Genomic DNA, 16,960 nt, shown 5'->3' on the forward strand with positions numbered 1-16,960 from the left:
TAAAAAAAAAAAAGATGTTTATTTGGATGGATTCTTTCTGACCTTTCCAACAAGTTTCACATTATATCCAAGTACAACACACATTAAGCTGTGTTCACAAAACATACATTTTTTTCTGCTTTTTTTTTACAAGTTATGTACATTTTTTTTGGAACATTTTTACAGTAAGCTTATCTTGGTAAACATGAACATCCATTTATAATCACCTATATCAATGTATCCATGCATAATCAGTCTGATATTGTAACACTGAAATGTCATATATGTCACATTAAAATTGTGTATGTGCGTAAATACACACACACATTTACTTTCTCCACAGTTTACGTATGGCATGGAGTATAAAAACTGATTTAAAGAGATAGTGGGTGAGTGAGTGTGTTGGCTGGTATTCAACTGTGATGACCTTGTTCCATGTGCTTCACTCTTTTTTCCTGGAATGTGTCGATTTCGGACACAAGCAAAAAAATGAAAACGTGTTAGAAAAAGATGTTTTGCCATCAAGCTGCCAAGATATTGCACATTTCCAATTTTGCATTATTAGGATATGTTTTCATTATGCATTAAACAAACCAACGATAAACTGAATCAACACAGGCACTTAATCAAAACCTGGCACACATGTTTGACATATATTATGACACGTGATACACAGGTTTGCTCTGGAGCATGGTGAGCACCTTTAATTAGCTACTGATTAGGCGATTGACACTTTCGGCGCAATTGCACATTGAGGACTCGTCACTTTCTGCATTTAGGAAAGGACGAGGGGAAGAAGGCTCCTTCGCCGTCACTTCCTGGCGAGCCGAATGGAGTGTCCTCTCCGCCGCTCATGTCCTCACAGGAGTCCTCACTGCGAGAGAAGAGGAGGCCAATTATAAATAATGCTGAACTGAAATGCAAAATGAATACCCTGATAAATTCGGGTTTATAACACTGGTTCTGAAACTGTTAGGATGATGAGTTGAACATCTCTCTGGAGCAGAGCCACCACTGTGTTTGTCCCGGTAAAACCACAACAACCACAGTCTACTAGCAGTGCTACAGTTGTGTTTCAGTTTTCTTTCACTCACAAATAAACTTTTTTCTAAATACAAACATAGGAACGAGAGAAACCGCCACACTGGTCTTTCTAATCTTTGCTGAATTTGAATTAATTGGTTACAACTGATCCGATTTGCTGCTGGTGATATTTGCTTGCTTTAACCAGCAACAGCTAGAGTCAGTTGAAAATAAGAAGCAGCTTTAGTTTTCTTTATGCCAGTTATTAGGACCCAGTTGTTCACCTCTCACTCTCATCCCAGCTGCCCTCAGGAATAGTTGGCAGACCAGGGACACTGAAGTGATTGGACTGAAGATTTTGTGCGGTTCTCCTGGACACAATCCAAACCAGCTTCTTGTTGTCTGGTTTGTTACATTCACTCGAGTGGTACTTGGTCATGCACTTGGCGACAAGTTCCTTCCAGTGGAGCAGCTCGCTGTCACTAATCTGTGAAAAAGGCAAACAGGAAACATCTGAGAGGCAGCACTCAGAAATAGTCTTGGGAAATATGCTGTCATCAACAAGTAATGTGTTGTTTTCATTCGTGACCCAAATGTGCACGTGATCAGGCAGTGACATCGTCTTTCCAAATTGTACAATTTCGACACAAATGTGTGTAATGTGAAGCTGAGGAATGCAAGAAATCCTATTAGTAAACTGTTTACGGCCTCAGTTGTTTGCGTAAAACCTGTTTTCATCTTTGATCGTATCTTACAGTTCTGAACGACAGGTTGGTCAGTGTCTCGTTATCTGTGACATGTTTGTCTAAGTGCAAACCTTTGATGAGGTAAAGAACAAGTAGTACTTCAAAAAAAGCAGAGGGTGTAGCCTTAGGCGAGCTCTGCCCTTTTTATACCTTTAGATGTCTTTGGAATTGCTGGACAATCTTTGACAAGGCAGTGGACTGGAGGGCTTCAAACTCCTGAGCAATGAGCGCCAGCGCCAGCACTGATGGCTGTGGAGGAGGAGAAACAGCAGATTATGATGTCCTGCAGCTCAAAATGGATGCTGCTATGATGAGAAATTGTCGCCCGGGAACAATTCTTACTTTTGCTTTAGAGAAAACAAGTTGGCATAAGCAGGCTTTTAGCTGGGCTTCCAGGCTCCCAATGCTTGGGATCTCCTCCCTTAAAATATAGAGGGAATCCTGATGTGATCCACCAGTACAAACCTCATAGAGCAGAATCTATTTGACCAACTCCATGCAAGTTGAAGCAGTGCATCACACAAAGTAAGGCAAAGACAAAGGAATGTTTACCTTCCAGCAGACAGGGTTGTGAAGGCCGAGTAGTAGAGCTGTAGAAAGGTTAAGGCTGTCACTGCGTTGGGCTCCACACTGAGCTTCTCGGAAATGATCTTCTCCATACGACAGAGGTCTGACACGGTGAACTTGCTTTGGCTGATGCGAATGAGTTCGTGTGTGGGTGAGACATTGCTCTCCTCCTCCACCATTTTGGATGCCATGTGCAGACAGCAGACTCCAATACAGGGCAAGTGTTTGGGCTGTACCTGTCACAATAACACAACAGCTATAGGTGTGAGTCAGAGTCTTGTGAGGCCAAACGGGACTGTTGTTTATCAAACTTGTGATGGGAACGTGATACAAGAAACAAAATATACAGATTTATCTTGTAAAGATTTGACATTTGATAAACACCAACCTTCATGATGGCGAGGAATCTGTCAAGCAAATTGACGGCTTGAACAAAAGTGTTGGTGCTGTAGCCGAAGAAACTGGTCAGACCCCACAGCTCCTCCACTCGGGTGTCTCTGCACTTAGCAGACACTCCACTGGGTTTCTGAAAATGAAGCATTGCAAACTAAATGTACAACTATTATTACTATATGAACTGTTGCTGCAGTCGTTAATAACATCTTTACATCCATAATTATCAATCTTATTGTTTTCATTATAACGACTAGTCGATTGAAGCTGAAACATGATGGTAGACAACTGTTCCTGGCCTCTCTCTCTCTTCTCTCCCCTCTTTTTCACCCATCTCTCCTCCTTTTCCCATTTTTCTCTGCTCACCCTCAATGGTCGAGACTTGGTTCTCGAGGTTTCTTCCAGTTAAGTGGGGTACTGTTGGGTTTCTCTATAATTGTTTACCTTCAATGTAAAGGGCCTTTAGATTATGCATATTAAGATTTGGCACTTTACAAATTGAATTGAATCAGTGGAAATAGCATATGTGTTAAAACAAATGTACATTCCTGCCCAGACAGCAAAAAAAAGAGTAAAAGTGTGTCAGTGGGTTACCTCAGTGGAGGCCGACTCCATCAGCTTCAGGCCAGTCTCTCTGGGAAGAAAGTTGTACTCCTTGGCACAGCAGGACTTCAGCTCCTTCAGGAGCAAGCCGTCAATGGCGTGAAGATCCCTCATCCTGGAAAACCACATGTTTCAGGGGTTCTGCGTTGTGACTTCAGACAAAACCCACAACAACAAGTCTCCCTACGAGTGAGGGGGAAGATCACCATATAAATATGGCCTCTGAAACCACACCTACTGGGTGTCAGGTATCACAGGGAGACATACAAACACACACACACCAACCTAAAAAACACTGACACCAAACCTACAGCTCGACCAAATATGCTGAAGCTAAAATGTTTTAGCAATAATAAAATGAAAGGTTATGTTGACATAAGGTTTAACAGCATGTAAATGTCATCTGAGCAACAGAAACTACATCAAATAATCAGTGATAGCAATGATACAGATAAAACCAATCTATGACAAAGGGTTGAATCGCTCAGTCAGCGATGGTTTTAACCTCGATTCGACTCTCGTGAATGGGAATCGAAACAAACTCCATTTAAACCAAAAGGCGTCTTAAAAACAAGCTAACCACCAGTGGAAGCTAACCCAGCTAGCATGCTAACGCAAATCAACAACGGGTCTCGTCCTCACCTCGTCCGGAAGCCGCCGGGGATCAGGAGGACAAACAGCGCTGCGACCCGATCACGCTCCTCGGTTCTTCATCTTTTCATTTTCACGACGATAACACCGCGAAAAAAACCCAGACGATCCCCGCTGAGATCGCACGGAGGGTCCGCCCTGGATACACAAACAAGCCGCTGGTCCTCCGGGGGAAGAAAACTACATTGACCGGCATGCACCACCGGAAACGCCTGGGAGGAAAGCGTCAACGGCGCTAACTATGGCGCTAAAGTTACTTCTCTCACCAGCTCAGCGCCATTGAATCTTTATTTGTTTATATATTTGTTTTTTCACACTTAACCGAGCCAGTGTGACGATGTTATCCAGCTGTTACCGCCCGGAGGAACCGCGTTTCCGCCGGTTTGATGCTAGCAGCTAGCTACGGGATGTCGTTTCCATGGTGATGAGACCTTACACTTAACTCTCCAGCTGTTCCACGTGAATGTTTACAGAAAATGGCTTCATGGCTACAATGAAGAAGGATGTCGTCGCTTTACAGCAGTGATGGCGCCCCCGTGCTCCGGGAAACAGCCCCAGCAGCAGCAGCAGCGGGTAAAGCTAACACGGGGTTGAAGTTCACAATCCAGCTGTTGTTGTTGTCGCAGCTGGTTTCCTGTCAATTCACTGTTATTGAAATGTTCTGTCAACACGTTTGGACTTTGCAGAGACTCGCGGCAGCTCCTTCCGGCCGAGGTTCAACAATCTGACTCTGGATCAGCTGAGGTAACCAGGGGTTTACTTCTGTCCACTCGGGTTCCTGCAAGGGACATCTCAGCAAAAGTACTGGGTTTGAATTAGATTTATTCATGGGTCCATTAGTCAATCCGTCAGGTTAGGTTAAAAACAATAGTGCACACCGGAAACAAAATATTTAGATTAATTATAAAGCCAATAGAATATGTTTATACACTTTATTTGTGTGGCACTTTAAAAAACTGAGTTTATATGTGACGAGGAGCCCAGACAACCACGTTTAGGTGTTCTGGGGAAAACAACTGTTCAAATTAAAAGAATAAATAAAGAGCTATGTCATGTGAAATAGAGTAAAAGTAAAAGAAAAGGTGAAAAGAAATCAGAATCAGAATTCTTTTTATTGCCATGTATATTTGCACATACAGGAAATGGCCTTGGTGTGGTTGGTGCACTGTACAAACAACAATATAACAACAATATATACAGTAAGAGAGATATGGGCACGTGTGGTTCTAAGGTGCAGAGATTGGTGATAGTGCCAATAATATATAGTTATAAATTATGTGCGAGGGGGAGGTCAGTTGAGTCAGTGTGATGCAGGGGGCTTGTTTGTGAGCCCCACTGCCATAGGGAAAAAACTGTTCAGTTGACGCAAGGTTTTTGTCCTGATGGCCCGGAACCCTTTTCCGATAAAAACACAGTAAAAAACATGACATCACATGAAAGCAGAAGAAAACACTGTCAAAGTGTTTGTGTGTATCCAAGCACTGAGAATTTAATTATGGAGCTCCGCCTCTCTTTCTTAATTTTTACTCAAGTGTTAACCTCAAATATACCATATTAAAAGCCGATTATACTAAACCAAAACATTTTACCTTAAAAGACCAATATATACAAATAACAAATTGATGATCAAGTAGAGTTTCCTACACAACCTTTTCTTTCTGTGCAGCGATGAGCTTGACAGGCGAACTAAGGAAACCCAACGACTTCAAGAGGAAGTGGAAAATGCAACCAAAGTTGCCTTGGAGAGGTTTGGCGGCAAATATGGAATCAATACCTCACCTGGACAAAGCTGCCACAGCCACTGGTTCAATGTCTGTGAGTACAACTGTGTCAACTAGCATCCTATTGGGCCAGACAATTTAAAAAAAAGGTGATTTTATTTGCCGAAAATGTTTGACCTCAGACCAATGGACTTATCCAGATGTGCATTGACAATCGAAAAATGATAAAGGACAATTTTTATCAACACTTTTATTGAACAACAGTGTATATCTGAACCTCATCTGTTCTTTTGGTAGATAACCCACCTGGGGATTTCACCATCTCCCCCACCCACACTCTGGCAGGGACTCAGCCTCTGGACTGTGATCTGGATATTATAAACCAAGAGGTGGTTCAAAGGCAGATCAGCTCTCCTGGAAAAAAGGTTTTGGAAAATGCACTAGATGACGGTTTTCAGCAGCTGCCTGGTTTCCAGCTGAGAAAGGTTCATACTTCTCTTTCAGCCATGAATCTTCTTAGTTTGATGTGAGTCGTAATTACTGAATTGATTATGCTTCCTCATTATCGTTTCTAATTTTCACAGTCACATGATCGAACCGAGACATTCAGTGTTGACAAAGCCATCGAGAACCTGCAGACTACGCTGAATAAAGTCCAAATTGAGAAGGACGTCTTGTCTGACCTCAGGTGAAGACACTGATGAAATTTTACTTTAATAAAGCTTGAGTTTAAAATCTCTTAACCACATATTTTTCATTTGTAGATTGAAGGATTCGAGGAATCATTTGGATCAGATGGAGAAGATGCTGTGCATGTTGGAAGAGCTCCAGAACATCAAAAGGGCCACAGACCAGAAGCTGCAGGACACAGAGGACGAGGCGGTGGCACTCAGCAGGAAAGTAGAGACACTGGAGCAGATCATGAAGGAGACGTATTCTACACTGTTGTGTCATGAGAGTCGATGTGATAAGGACCACGTCACCAATCTCAACGCCCCCACTCGTTCAGGACCGCCTTCACCAGCCGCTAAGTTAACCGAGGATACTAATGACACAAACGAGCTACAGGAGAGATGCTTAAGGGTAAATAATACATTTCAGTGGCAAATCACACTTATTGGGCTTAACAATTTTCATTCTATTGGGTTTGATTTAATAAGTTTCATCTGTTTTATGCCAGTCAATAGAACATCTTGGGAGGGAAGAACACAGTGGAGGAAATACGCAAAAACAAAGGTAATTTTACGTAAATCTGTAATCATTCATCATTTAGTTGATTGGCAGAAAAAAAAAATATATATTCTGCATTCCACTGCAGTGTTAGTAAGAACTCTTCACATTTCTCTGTCTTAGGAGTAAAGAACTGATTGCAAGTCTGTGCCAGGAGATGGCGCTGTTGACTGACAAACTGAGCTCATCCAAACAAAACAGCGTCAGCTTGAGTGTTAAGTTGGAGCTGCTCAAGTAAGTGTCCAACCAGTTTCAGGCCTTTTTTTATAAATCTTAGGTAGTTTGCAGTCAAATTCTTTATCAATGACTTACTGTTGAATTTCTAAATTAATGTATATTTGTCAAAAACATATTATTTCCATTTCCAGGAACCTCACTGAAAGACATACGTCGTTGCACCAGTGTCAGATCGGTGAGCTTGAGTCAGATATCAGCAGCCATAAAGATAAGGTGAGGAAAAATTTACAATAATATCCTGATTATCATAATGTAATCAGTCAAATTTTAACCATTTCTGCTTCTCTCTATGTGAGGATAAACACTTCAATATGTTGTATACGGTTTGTTAATGTCATTTGTGACATGGTAGGTTTGCTGTCTGGAGCAGCAGCTCCTGCAGGTTCAGTCTCAGCTGGCGGATGCACAAAGAGAAAAAGAGCGAGCCTTGCATCAGAGAGAGGAGCTTCAGTTCCAGCTCAGCCAACTTAAGGTGCCATAAGAAACCACATGATCTGTCTGTTGATATCATACCCAGAGTCCCAGTATGGAGGCATATCTACACTGAGGATCATTGTGGAAAGTGGAAAGTGTCCGGTTGAGTGTGCTGTTTGTCATTTGAAAGATACTCGAGCTATGTGTTGCCTTATTATGACAGAGTAACGTTAAGTGCTGGAGCTGTGTAATCTGCTTAGTGAAAGACTATTGCCCGGCTCAGATGGAGGCTCTGGTTGGCTGGTGGGCTGACTGAGGTTTACTGACCGAGACCATTCTGCCTGTCTTACATGTCCACATGATGCATTGATCTCAGTAGAGGCATCTGTGTCATGGGGCCACAATTCAGTGACTTATTTTGAGTGAAAAAGGAAGTGACAGAAGCAGAACAATGACAATCAGCCCAAACATCAGCGGGCACTAGGTGTGGTTGTGTTAAAGTTTGTTTCATTCATTTTGTGAGGCTATATAATCATGTGAAAAGAATCAACAAACCTGTTGACACTGTATTAAAATGAATAATGAAACATTTCCAAGAAAGACACAGAAACCTAGTGAGCAGCTGTAGTTACCTCGTTACCTGTGAACATGCAGAACGAGCTGCTCAGAGAGGTTTCTATACAAGCAGGGTGTGTTTGTCCAGTCACAATAACACGAGATGAAAGGTTAAGCTACTTTCTCTCCCATGATTGAGATCCTATTTTCTCACTATGTTAAAATGTTAAAAGATTACCGTTTCCTGTCCGTTACAAAACAATCAGCACACTGTGCCTCCTGCTTTATCCTCCAGAGGTACAGTGAACAGCAGCAGCAGGAGCTCCATGTGGAGGTAAAGGCCCTGAGAGGAGGGCTGGAGGAGGCCAGGGAGCTTCACAGAGTCGCAGAGGAGAATAATTGCTTACAGTCTCTGCAGGAACAGAGGACCCAGGAGGGGAGGACAGCCCAGGAACTCCTGCGGGAGAAAGATGAGGAACTCCAGCTCAGGCTGCAAGAAGCCCTGCAGGTATGCGATCATGCACAAACCATAGATGTCTTGAAATCCTGATCTGGTAACAACCTGCCCGTTTTAACGGTACATTGATATCAAGCAAAACTGATTTTTCCAGCATCATTCTTGGTGCCAGACCCTGCACACAGAAGGAGAGACACTGAGGCGGAAGCTGGATGACCGAGAGAAGCTGATAGACAATCTGCGGCTGCAGCTGGAGAGCAGCGAACAGATGAAAGCTCAGCACAGTCACACCATCAACAACCTTCACCAGGAGAACAACCTCCTGAGCAACCAGCTAAACCAGCACAAGCTACAGATTCAGCAGCTCAGGGTCAGGATCAAAATATAAAACAGAATACTTTATATTTCCAAACCAACTTCCATAACCCCAATTCATTTTTCTCACTATCGCCACGGTCACTTTGATCTTTATCAATGTTTCTGTCTTCCTCCATCTTGTGTCATATGCTTATCAGGCTGAGTTAGACCAGCACAAGTCAGACCTGGCCACTGCAGAGCACGAGAGGCGGAATCTTCAGGCGTCTGTGGCTGAACAAGGTCAGCGTCTCCGGGAGGAAACTCTGGAGAAAAGACAGCTCAGCTCCCAGTTGGAGATCCAGCGTTTGCAGTTACTCGCCCTCACAAGTGAGTTGAGCTTTACTTACATATAACCGGAGGTAACAATTCAATCTTATTGGAAACAAGTAGTAGGTAGGGCACATACCTCTGTCATGGCTGAAAAATGTCACATGTATGTCTCACTTATTTAATTGAAAAATAAAAATAAAAAAGAAGTTTGATGATCTTCATTCAAATGTACAAACTATTGATGCTGCATCTGCCCTTTGAATTGAGGCTGCAACAAAATGTTTTCTTCACCAATGTTCCATCCCCAAACCAAATTTGTGCAAAAATTGGTTCCATAATTTGTATAATCCTGCCGCAGAGAAACCAACTAAAATACACAGGTAATCTAAACATAACCTCCTTGGCAAATGTAGTAATCAGAATTTATTCCACTAAAATTGGAAGAAAATGTGCATTCAAGTAATAGTAAGAATCTGATTAGAAAACAAGATTTAAGGACCTTTTTATTCAATTTTCCCCCCAAATCCATATAAAAGACACAAGAGAATAAAATTAAATGCTGTCTTCTTAATATCACAATATTCTTTTGTAGGCCCCCTGGATAATAAAAGGGTGTTTATTAATTACCACATGATATAGTATCGCATAATGACTTTCACCTGTATGAAGTCAAACAAGGTCTTTAGGATTTTTATCATCCCTGTGCTGCAGATGAGTGAAACCAGGTCCTATGACTCGACAGGAACCTCTGCTCCCCTCCCTATCCCTCCCTAGAAAGAGTTCAGCTTTCACATATTTCTGCCTCCAAATGAAATGATCTTCTTGTCCTGCTGTGTTAGAAAAACAAGGAGCCATGTTTGGTATGTTTACACTGTCAACTAAGCCTTCCATTGTTGCACATGTTTGGTTATGTGTTAAACTGTCTGTCTCCCCGTGGATTTAATGCATGTGTTTGTGTGGGCACGATTTCAGAGGAGCATGAGGAGCAGCAGCGGCTCCACAGCTGTAGGAGCGACGAGCGGGAGGGTGTGGTGCTGAGGCTTCGGAGTCAGCTGAGGGACACTCATGATGAGCTGGACCAGGTCAGGATTACCCTGAGGACCCTGGAAGGAGCCGACGGACACGGTGAGAGCCACGTCGTTGTTTGAACTGAGACTTAATTAAAACAAATCTGCTGTATGAACAAGCGTCAGAGAAAGTTAATTTGATTTTCCTCCAATCTGTGATCAAGTGCTCTGATAACAGCGATTTACTTTGGACTGTAATGAAACATAGGAATGCTGACAACTCTTGCGCAATAAATACCAGCACAGTTCTTTGAAAACTGAAAAATATCTATATCATTCCAAGCTGCTTTTCTGTCTAAGCTGGAATGTAGAAAGCCCGTCCAACATTAAAGATCTTGATTCATGTTTCTTATGTGCATGTTCTTTCTTTGTGGATTTATCTTGTGGGTTTTTTCTCCATCTCAGGCCTCCGAGTAGCACTGGACATGCAGAAGGAGATCACTGCCAGAAGAGAGCAGGTGGACTCTCTGCATAGCAAAATCCAACATCTGGAGGAGACTGTGGAGAAGCTGCAACAGGTGTAACTCAATGTACCACGTCTGTGAAGATCACTCACGGCCTTCTCTCCTGTCAAATTAAACTTACATGCGTTGGCTTCTTAATTTTACCCAATAGATCTAACATAAACATAAAAAAAAGTGTTTTTATTTCATATTTACGCTACATCTTGTTTTATAGACCTTCATAACCTTTGAAATATAAATGCAATTTAAATATTTCACCAGACATCAAGGTGAACAAAAATAAAAAATAGCACGAACTCTGGCTGCAACTATCAAACAAAACTAAAAAAGGTCACAACGGCCTTTTACGAGATGTTCTATGAATATCTGGACAGAACACTTTGCCCTCTAAGCTGGACAGGTTAGCCATTCACACAATAGGGATCTCAGTGTCTCTAATCTCTAACAAAAAGTCTGAGAAGTGATCATGATAATTCAACAGGCCAGTTCCAGTGCTTTCAAGTGGATCAGCTATGTGAAATAAACCTTTTGAGTCCCTTTAACAACTACTGCTCCATTTTGTGTGTTCTCATTGTTCAGGAGAAGCGTCACCAGAGCCTGGAGAACCAGCGTCAGCTCGGGCAGCTCGCCTTCGTCAGGGAAGAGAAGAAGCTGCTTTCCAGGGAGCTGGAGGCCCTCGGGTCCAAAGACCAACAACTAAGGGACCGGATCGGCCAACTGGAGGCAATCCTGCACAAGGTGGCGCTCATAATTAGTAATTTAACAGGATAAGGCTTTTAGAGAAAAACTGAAGAAGGTGCTGACTGGTGTCACGTGAAAACAGTACAAACTGTTACACAAAACACCTCAACTTTCTCTATAACGTTTTCAAGTTTTACTATTATTTCACTTTATAATGTTTGACATCACTTTGCTTTAAGCAGCTACCATCTTCATCTGGAACAAATCAATCATTTGAGTTAATGTTTTAGGATCAAATAACAACTGAATCAGACCCTGTCCTGTGTCTCTCTGTGTCCGTCACTGTTATTGCTCCAAATACTCTTCTATCTTCAAGATGTCGGAGAGCTTTGCAGACTGTCAAGAGTTCATCCAGCTGCAGGAACAGCAGTTCTATCGGCTGAAACTCGGACATGCCCTCGACCTGAAGGTAGAGCTGATTACATACAAAGAAGCCTTAGTCTTAAGAAATATGTACAGTACTTAAAATGTACTCATATTTAATCTAGATGTGTAATGCTAAGCTTCTCTCACATGGTTGATGGTAGTGTGTTACAATTTTTTTGATTTTCTCTAGGAACTCCAAGGTCAAAATCTGCACAGCACTCTGAATCCAACTCCACCAGACCCGGATTCCCTGAACCCATCAGAACTCGGCGCTCCACCCTCGTCCCAGCACGCCTCCAGCGCTCAGATCAAGGTGCAGTCAGGAACTCCATGTATTCTGCTCATCTCCCACAGCTCCAGCCCATCAAGTGCATGTGTGAATTATTGTTTATTTGGCAGCTCAGAGACAAGCTCAGCACATCTGCTCGGCCTTTAAATCAAAAACACACAGTCACACGCACACAGTATTGCATTCCTGGGGTAAGGGAGAGAAACTGCAGTATAAATCATTTCATTGTGCAAGGGAGACAATTTTTTGGGAGTTTATTCTTTGTGTGTCATTGTCCCACCTTCCCTGTTTTCTCTGTTTAAGTGCATTCTAATCAGACCAACTATTAACAATGTTACCTTCCCCGACGCACTGCCCTGACATCGTCTTTCTGTAGGCGAGCCCCGCCCGGCAGCTCAGGTCTCTCGTCAAAGAGCTGCGAGGAGTGATTTCGGAGAACCACAGACCACACACCGACAACAGCCCCGCGGGCAGGAGCTTCCACAGGAGGAGGTCTGCACCGGAGAGAGAGCACAGGACCACATTGTACGTCTGGCTCTGCTCCTACACACTGCGAGGATTAACTTTGTTCTTAGGCCAGCTTAGATCACATCTGAAAAATCATGTGGAGCTACTAAGTGGGCAGGAAGTCACTGGAGTGGAGGAAAGAAGGGATTGATGCACATGAGTGGATTCAGTGACGGCACCGTGTTGCACTGTACTGCAACGTACCATTCAAACCATAGACGTCATAGAGCTTTAAAAAACGACGTATCTGACGTTGTCTGTTATCGACTCGTGGAATGTGATAATGTTTTAGATGTCTTATTTTAAATTTTTTAATTTGGCCTTTAACTTGCAGCCGTTCTGACGAGGCTGAGGAGGTAAAAGCCAACTCCAGGTCAAGAAGAGAAACCTGCAGCAGGTAGGGAGAAACCTAAACAGCTCGAGGAATTATAGGTTTTGTATTTGAGCGCTGCGAGCACGTCTTTATCTTGAGGATAAAATATAGTTACTCTGCAATTAGCCCTGTGACCTTTCAACCTCTCATGCAACAAGCAAGGAGCCGCCTGTGCAATGTAAAGTGATGTGTGTCTGTTTGTGTTTGCACCGTGTACAGAGAGCCTCACTTCCTGCCAAAAGCTCAACTGAATGGAAAGATGATCAACAAGGATTTCTTCAGGGAGAGTGAGTTCTCATTACCTGTTTGTCCTTCTCATCGATAGGTAGATCAATTCAACGGGAAAGTAACTGTCTTTAGTTATTGATAAATAAAATAAAACTGGCAACTCGTCACTGGTTCCTCTCAAATATGAGGATTTCCTTTCTTTTTGTTTTCGAAGGTGAAATAATAAGTTATACTTGAGAAATGTATTTTGGATTGTTGGGTGTCTAGTAGATCGAGTGAATTCTCTGCAGAGGAATCAATAACAAGACTAATCATAAGTTGCAGCCTCACTTAAGGTAGAGCCAATACACCCATTTCTCGCAAATATCAATATTTGATTCTCTAAAATAGAGATAATGGCTCATCCCAGCCGCCTTGCATCGAGTCCAGCGACTGCAGTGAGGTTCACATCCCCACAACAGCTCCTCTCGCTGGGCCGCAGGTCACCAGTCCACTCCCTCCTGACCTCTGACCCTCACAGCTGACACTGACACGACAGAACCGAGGCTGGCTCCTCGTTCCGGTAAGTTGTTGATATTTAACTGAAGTTTATCCCTTCACCATGAACGCCGTGGGAAAGATGGTGTTGGAGGACGTCTCAGGGTTATTCCAGTAAACTATTAGATGACTTTTACTTTGATTATATAAGAGATAAAACGTTTTCCATCAACCATAATGAGAAGGGGAGTTAAATATTTAAAAAGGGCCACTTTCTTGCTCAGACTGAGACATTCATGTTTGTTGTCCTCATATTATTGCATCAGATAAAACAGACAGATACATTTTCTCTTCAGCTGTAGCAACAGATGTCATAACAGGGTGTGAGGAGGATGTAATGACACAACTGAAACCTCCAGCCACAGTAGCAGTTTACATTTGTGTCCTTCATCAGATCACAGATAGTTTACATAAATCTGTCTTCATGATATTGATTGACCTCCTTAATGCCTTCATGTTTTTTGTCTTGCAGAACATTTTTAAAAGCGCACCAGATGATGTTGATAGTGAAAAAAGGAAATTTTATAAAACTCCCCAATCAAGTGATTATTTATTGTTTTTAATAAAGTGTGTTTTTTACAATACAAACGAATTGTTTGCTGATTATTTCAAACCAGGAATCTATATTCTCTATAGTTTTGATATATAAACAATTATTTGCACAGTTGCTTGTCATCAGAAATTAGAGAAACTGAACTGTGTTAGTGAAAACATTCATCTGATTCTGAACCAGCACATCATGATGCAGGTGTCTGTAGGTCTCAGAAAAGAATCGTGGAAAAGTCTTAATGAGTCAATCTATTTACAAAGGTCTTGCACATTTTGCACATACAACGAGACAAATGTTTATGTCTTGAATTCACATTTTGATCCATCGATAACTCAATCTTCAGGAATTTATCGTTTTTTATATATATCTATTTCTTTTTAATGATTACCTGAAGTCAAATGATATGTGACGGAAATATAAATGAAATATAAGTAGTCATAGATTACATGTGGTGAATACTGAAGAAACCCTGATGGAACCTATAACATACAAATGTTTCTGACAGATGGACGGTAAAACCTCTGATTTCTGAAATGATTCAGAAAATACTCCAATAAAACTGGGTGTACCTTAGACTTCTACTTTTTTTCCTCTCTGTGTCATTGTGGTTGTTTAAAAAAAAATGTATTTCCTTTATTCAAATGCAGGATGTATAGTGCGTCTACATGTTTCCTGTGTTCAGTTGCTGTGCACACACACATCTGACACTTCTCATGAAGCCTGTCTTTAGGAATATAGCATAAAGGCGTTTTCCCTTTTCAGTCTTTATCTGTTGTGTTGACAACTCTTGACATACACACATCTTAGGGTTACACACTTTGCATCTGTTTTACCTCATATTACATTACATCGGACGCTTTTATTCAAAGTGACTTACAGTTAGCGTTCAACATCTACAAGGGGCCATTTATGGGCTCAGTATATTGCCCAAGGACACTTCGGCATGCAGATGGTGAAGACTGAACCGTCGACCTTCTGGTTGGAGGACAAACACTCTACAGCCACAGTCTCCTCTATTGATGCCAAAGCAGCTGCTCTCCAGGCCTCAGAGAAAGCAGAGGGATATGAATGTTTGTGGCAGGTCCTCATGTCTTCACTTGTTTAGATTTTTAACTTATCTTTTGGGATTCAGACTCAGACTCTTCACGGTACGAGTTGGATCTTTAATCAGCCGCCACAAAGTGTGTTATTTTCCTATCTCCAGAAGTTGTGCAACTGACAGAGGCAACTGGACGTGCTTGTGTTTCACTTCTTAAGTTCTAACTGACATGATGGGAGGATCCAGGTATTTAATCTGTTATTTTCTTACTTTGTGCTTGTTTTACTTTGTGTTGAGTAATCTTTACTCTTTTTACATAATGTGGCTCAAGGGCTTTTAAAAACCGTCTTCTTTATTTATGGCCTTAGCAAGACAACTGTTTGAATTCTTTTCTTAAAAAGTTGGTGATGATGGAGGTTGAAGACCACTGTGATGATGTCTTCCCATTTCAGATTTGGTCAAACTGATCCCTTCAACCTGGAAGATAAACACAATGCATAGTTCATCATTATGACATTGTGTTACTTCATGTCAAAGGCAGCACAAACAGTGGTATTTGAAAATAGTGAAGTAGCACCTACCGGATAAAGGAACCATTATCTGAAAGGTTTGGTGGCTGCTCTCATGCCCTTGTGGTTGTTCAGTTGATTCACTTTGACCTTTTGGCCTTTTTCGATACCTTTTCCATTCATTGGAAGTGTGTAAGGGTTTCTGGGACCTTGATTTGGGACATCAGGGTCGCTGTAAGAGGACGGAAAGGTGCATTCATTAGTTTGTTTTTCATTTCTAATTAAATAATGGCTCACATTCATTTTGATTCTATTTCATTTCCAATATATTTGCATTTTACTGGCTGTTGCTCCTTGTTTAGCCTTGTTCCCGTCCTTGTTTCTCGGCCCTGCACAGTTTCCCTCTTCTTCCTCTTCTGCACGCTCAGCAGTAGGCGTAGGAAGTGAAGAGGCGCTGTTTACGCACATGTCTGGGTCCAGAACAGATACCACCTTCTCAAATAACTGGAGAGCAGAGACAAGGCCACGTCAACTTGTTTTAATGAGACCTAAACATGTTTTGCTTCATTCACTCACCTGTTTGACTCTTAACCTTTAATAATACATGCTCTACAGCTTGGTGGTCCAGCTCCACTTACCTCCGGGGACATGTGGTCCCTATAATGGGGGTAGAGGACTAATGGATGCTGTTTGAGCTTCTCCTCCACAGCGTTCACATATTCTCTGCCAATCTGCTTTCGGATCATCTGCCTTGAGAAGCAGGCGTGCTCCTTTGAGACTCTCCGCACCTTAGATAAGACTGAAGGCCCGACGCTGAAGTCATCCAGGCTCACGTTTACTAAACAGCAACAACTGCTGACTGAGGTGATCTTGTTTGTTGAGACTTTCAGATACTTGGTCCGCAGCCTCTCCTTGTACCTGCAGATTTACAGAAAGATAAGAGCCTCACTCGTCGTGTACGGCAGCTGTTTTGAAAAACATCTTTATGAACCGATATGGAAAGAAGACAGGATGAGGATGAAGACAAACAAGGACGCCTCATAAGCAAACTGCAGTAGAAACTATGTTTAATAAAGGAATATAGAAT

The 16,960-nt window shown here is 42.1% G+C and overlaps 3 protein-coding genes across 14 annotated transcripts in view; 1 reads left to right on the forward strand and 2 right to left on the reverse strand.

Moving 5' to 3' along the window:
- LOC128438685 (cyclin-G2) lies at window positions 1–4,152 on the reverse strand. Its single transcript, XM_053421323.1, has 8 exons — window positions 3,954–4,152; window positions 3,303–3,494; window positions 2,704–2,841; window positions 2,301–2,551; window positions 2,091–2,169; window positions 1,899–1,997; window positions 1,287–1,489; window positions 1–853 (listed from the first exon to the last, which is right to left on the reverse strand). Exons 2-8 carry the CDS (start codon window positions 3,438–3,440, stop codon window positions 742–744), a joined length of 1,020 nt encoding a protein of 339 aa, XP_053277298.1. The 5' UTR covers window positions 3,441–3,494; window positions 3,954–4,152; the 3' UTR covers window positions 1–741.
- Window positions 3,585–14,363, forward strand: LOC128438682 (coiled-coil domain-containing protein 158). 12 transcript variants are annotated; one of them, XM_053421309.1, is made up of 23 exons: window positions 3,586–4,535; window positions 4,649–4,706; window positions 5,629–5,777; window positions 5,981–6,168; window positions 6,268–6,371; window positions 6,448–6,766; window positions 6,864–6,919; window positions 7,037–7,147; window positions 7,282–7,363; window positions 7,503–7,622; window positions 8,415–8,627; window positions 8,731–8,946; window positions 9,092–9,260; window positions 10,176–10,328; window positions 10,676–10,788; window positions 11,314–11,472; window positions 11,792–11,884; window positions 12,032–12,154; window positions 12,507–12,655; window positions 12,972–13,034; window positions 13,230–13,297; window positions 13,629–13,800; window positions 14,248–14,363. In XM_053421309.1, exons 1-22 carry the CDS (start codon window positions 4,466–4,468, stop codon window positions 13,760–13,762), a joined length of 2,910 nt encoding a protein of 969 aa, XP_053277284.1. In that variant the 5' UTR covers window positions 3,586–4,465; the 3' UTR covers window positions 13,763–13,800; window positions 14,248–14,363. The 12 variants fall into 12 exon arrangements, with proteins under 12 accessions (XP_053277285.1, XP_053277293.1, XP_053277286.1 ...); XM_053421313.1 differs by having other exon boundaries at window positions 8,415–8,453; window positions 8,529–8,627; window positions 13,629–14,363; XM_053421310.1 differs by having other exon boundaries at window positions 3,585–4,535; window positions 8,749–8,946; window positions 13,629–14,363.
- The window catches only part of zgc:158260 (uncharacterized protein LOC571389 homolog), a 20,619-nt gene continuing 18,009 nt past the window's right edge, over window positions 14,351–16,960 (reverse strand). Inside the window, exons 3-6 of the mRNA XM_053421325.1 lie at window positions 16,512–16,791; window positions 16,208–16,377; window positions 15,946–16,105; window positions 14,351–15,841 (exon numbers count right to left, since the gene is read on the reverse strand). Coding sequence (XP_053277300.1) covers window positions 15,961–16,105; window positions 16,208–16,377; window positions 16,512–16,791 — 595 coding nt within the window. The 3' untranslated portion in view covers window positions 14,351–15,841; window positions 15,946–15,960. The remainder of the gene's footprint in view (window positions 15,842–15,945; window positions 16,106–16,207; window positions 16,378–16,511; window positions 16,792–16,960) is intronic.

The sequence above is a fragment of the Pleuronectes platessa genome, chromosome 4 (genome assembly GCF_947347685.1).
Source record: "Pleuronectes platessa chromosome 4, fPlePla1.1, whole genome shotgun sequence".
NCBI lineage: Eukaryota > Metazoa > Chordata > Actinopteri > Pleuronectiformes > Pleuronectidae > Pleuronectes > Pleuronectes platessa.

What these genes read in the sequence shown, in the direction of transcription:
- LOC128438685 (XM_053421323.1), bottom strand. Translation starts at nt 3,440, where the DNA reads ATGTGGTTTTCCAGGATGAGGGATCTTCACGCCATTGACGGCTTGCTC. An exon ending in AATTCCAAAGACATCTAAAG is followed by an intron (nt 1,490 to 1,898) that starts GTATAAAAAGGG and finishes CCTTTTTCACAG; the next exon opens with ATTAGTGACAGCGAGCTGCT. An exon ending in AGCTGGGATGAGAGTGAGAG is followed by an intron (nt 854 to 1,286) that starts GTGAACAACTGG and finishes CTTCTCTCGCAG; the next exon opens with TGAGGACTCCTGTGAGGACA.
- LOC128438682 (XM_053421308.1), top strand. Translation starts at nt 4,466, where the DNA reads ATGTCGTCGCTTTACAGCAGTGATGGCGCCCCCGTGCTCCGGGAAACA. An exon ending in TCCAGCTCAGCCAACTTAAG is followed by an intron (nt 7,623 to 8,414) that starts GTGCCATAAGAA and finishes TTTATCCTCCAG; the next exon opens with AGGTACAGTGAACAGCAGCA. An exon ending in TGGAGGCAATCCTGCACAAG is followed by an intron (nt 11,473 to 11,791) that starts GTGGCGCTCATA and finishes TCTATCTTCAAG; the next exon opens with ATGTCGGAGAGCTTTGCAGA.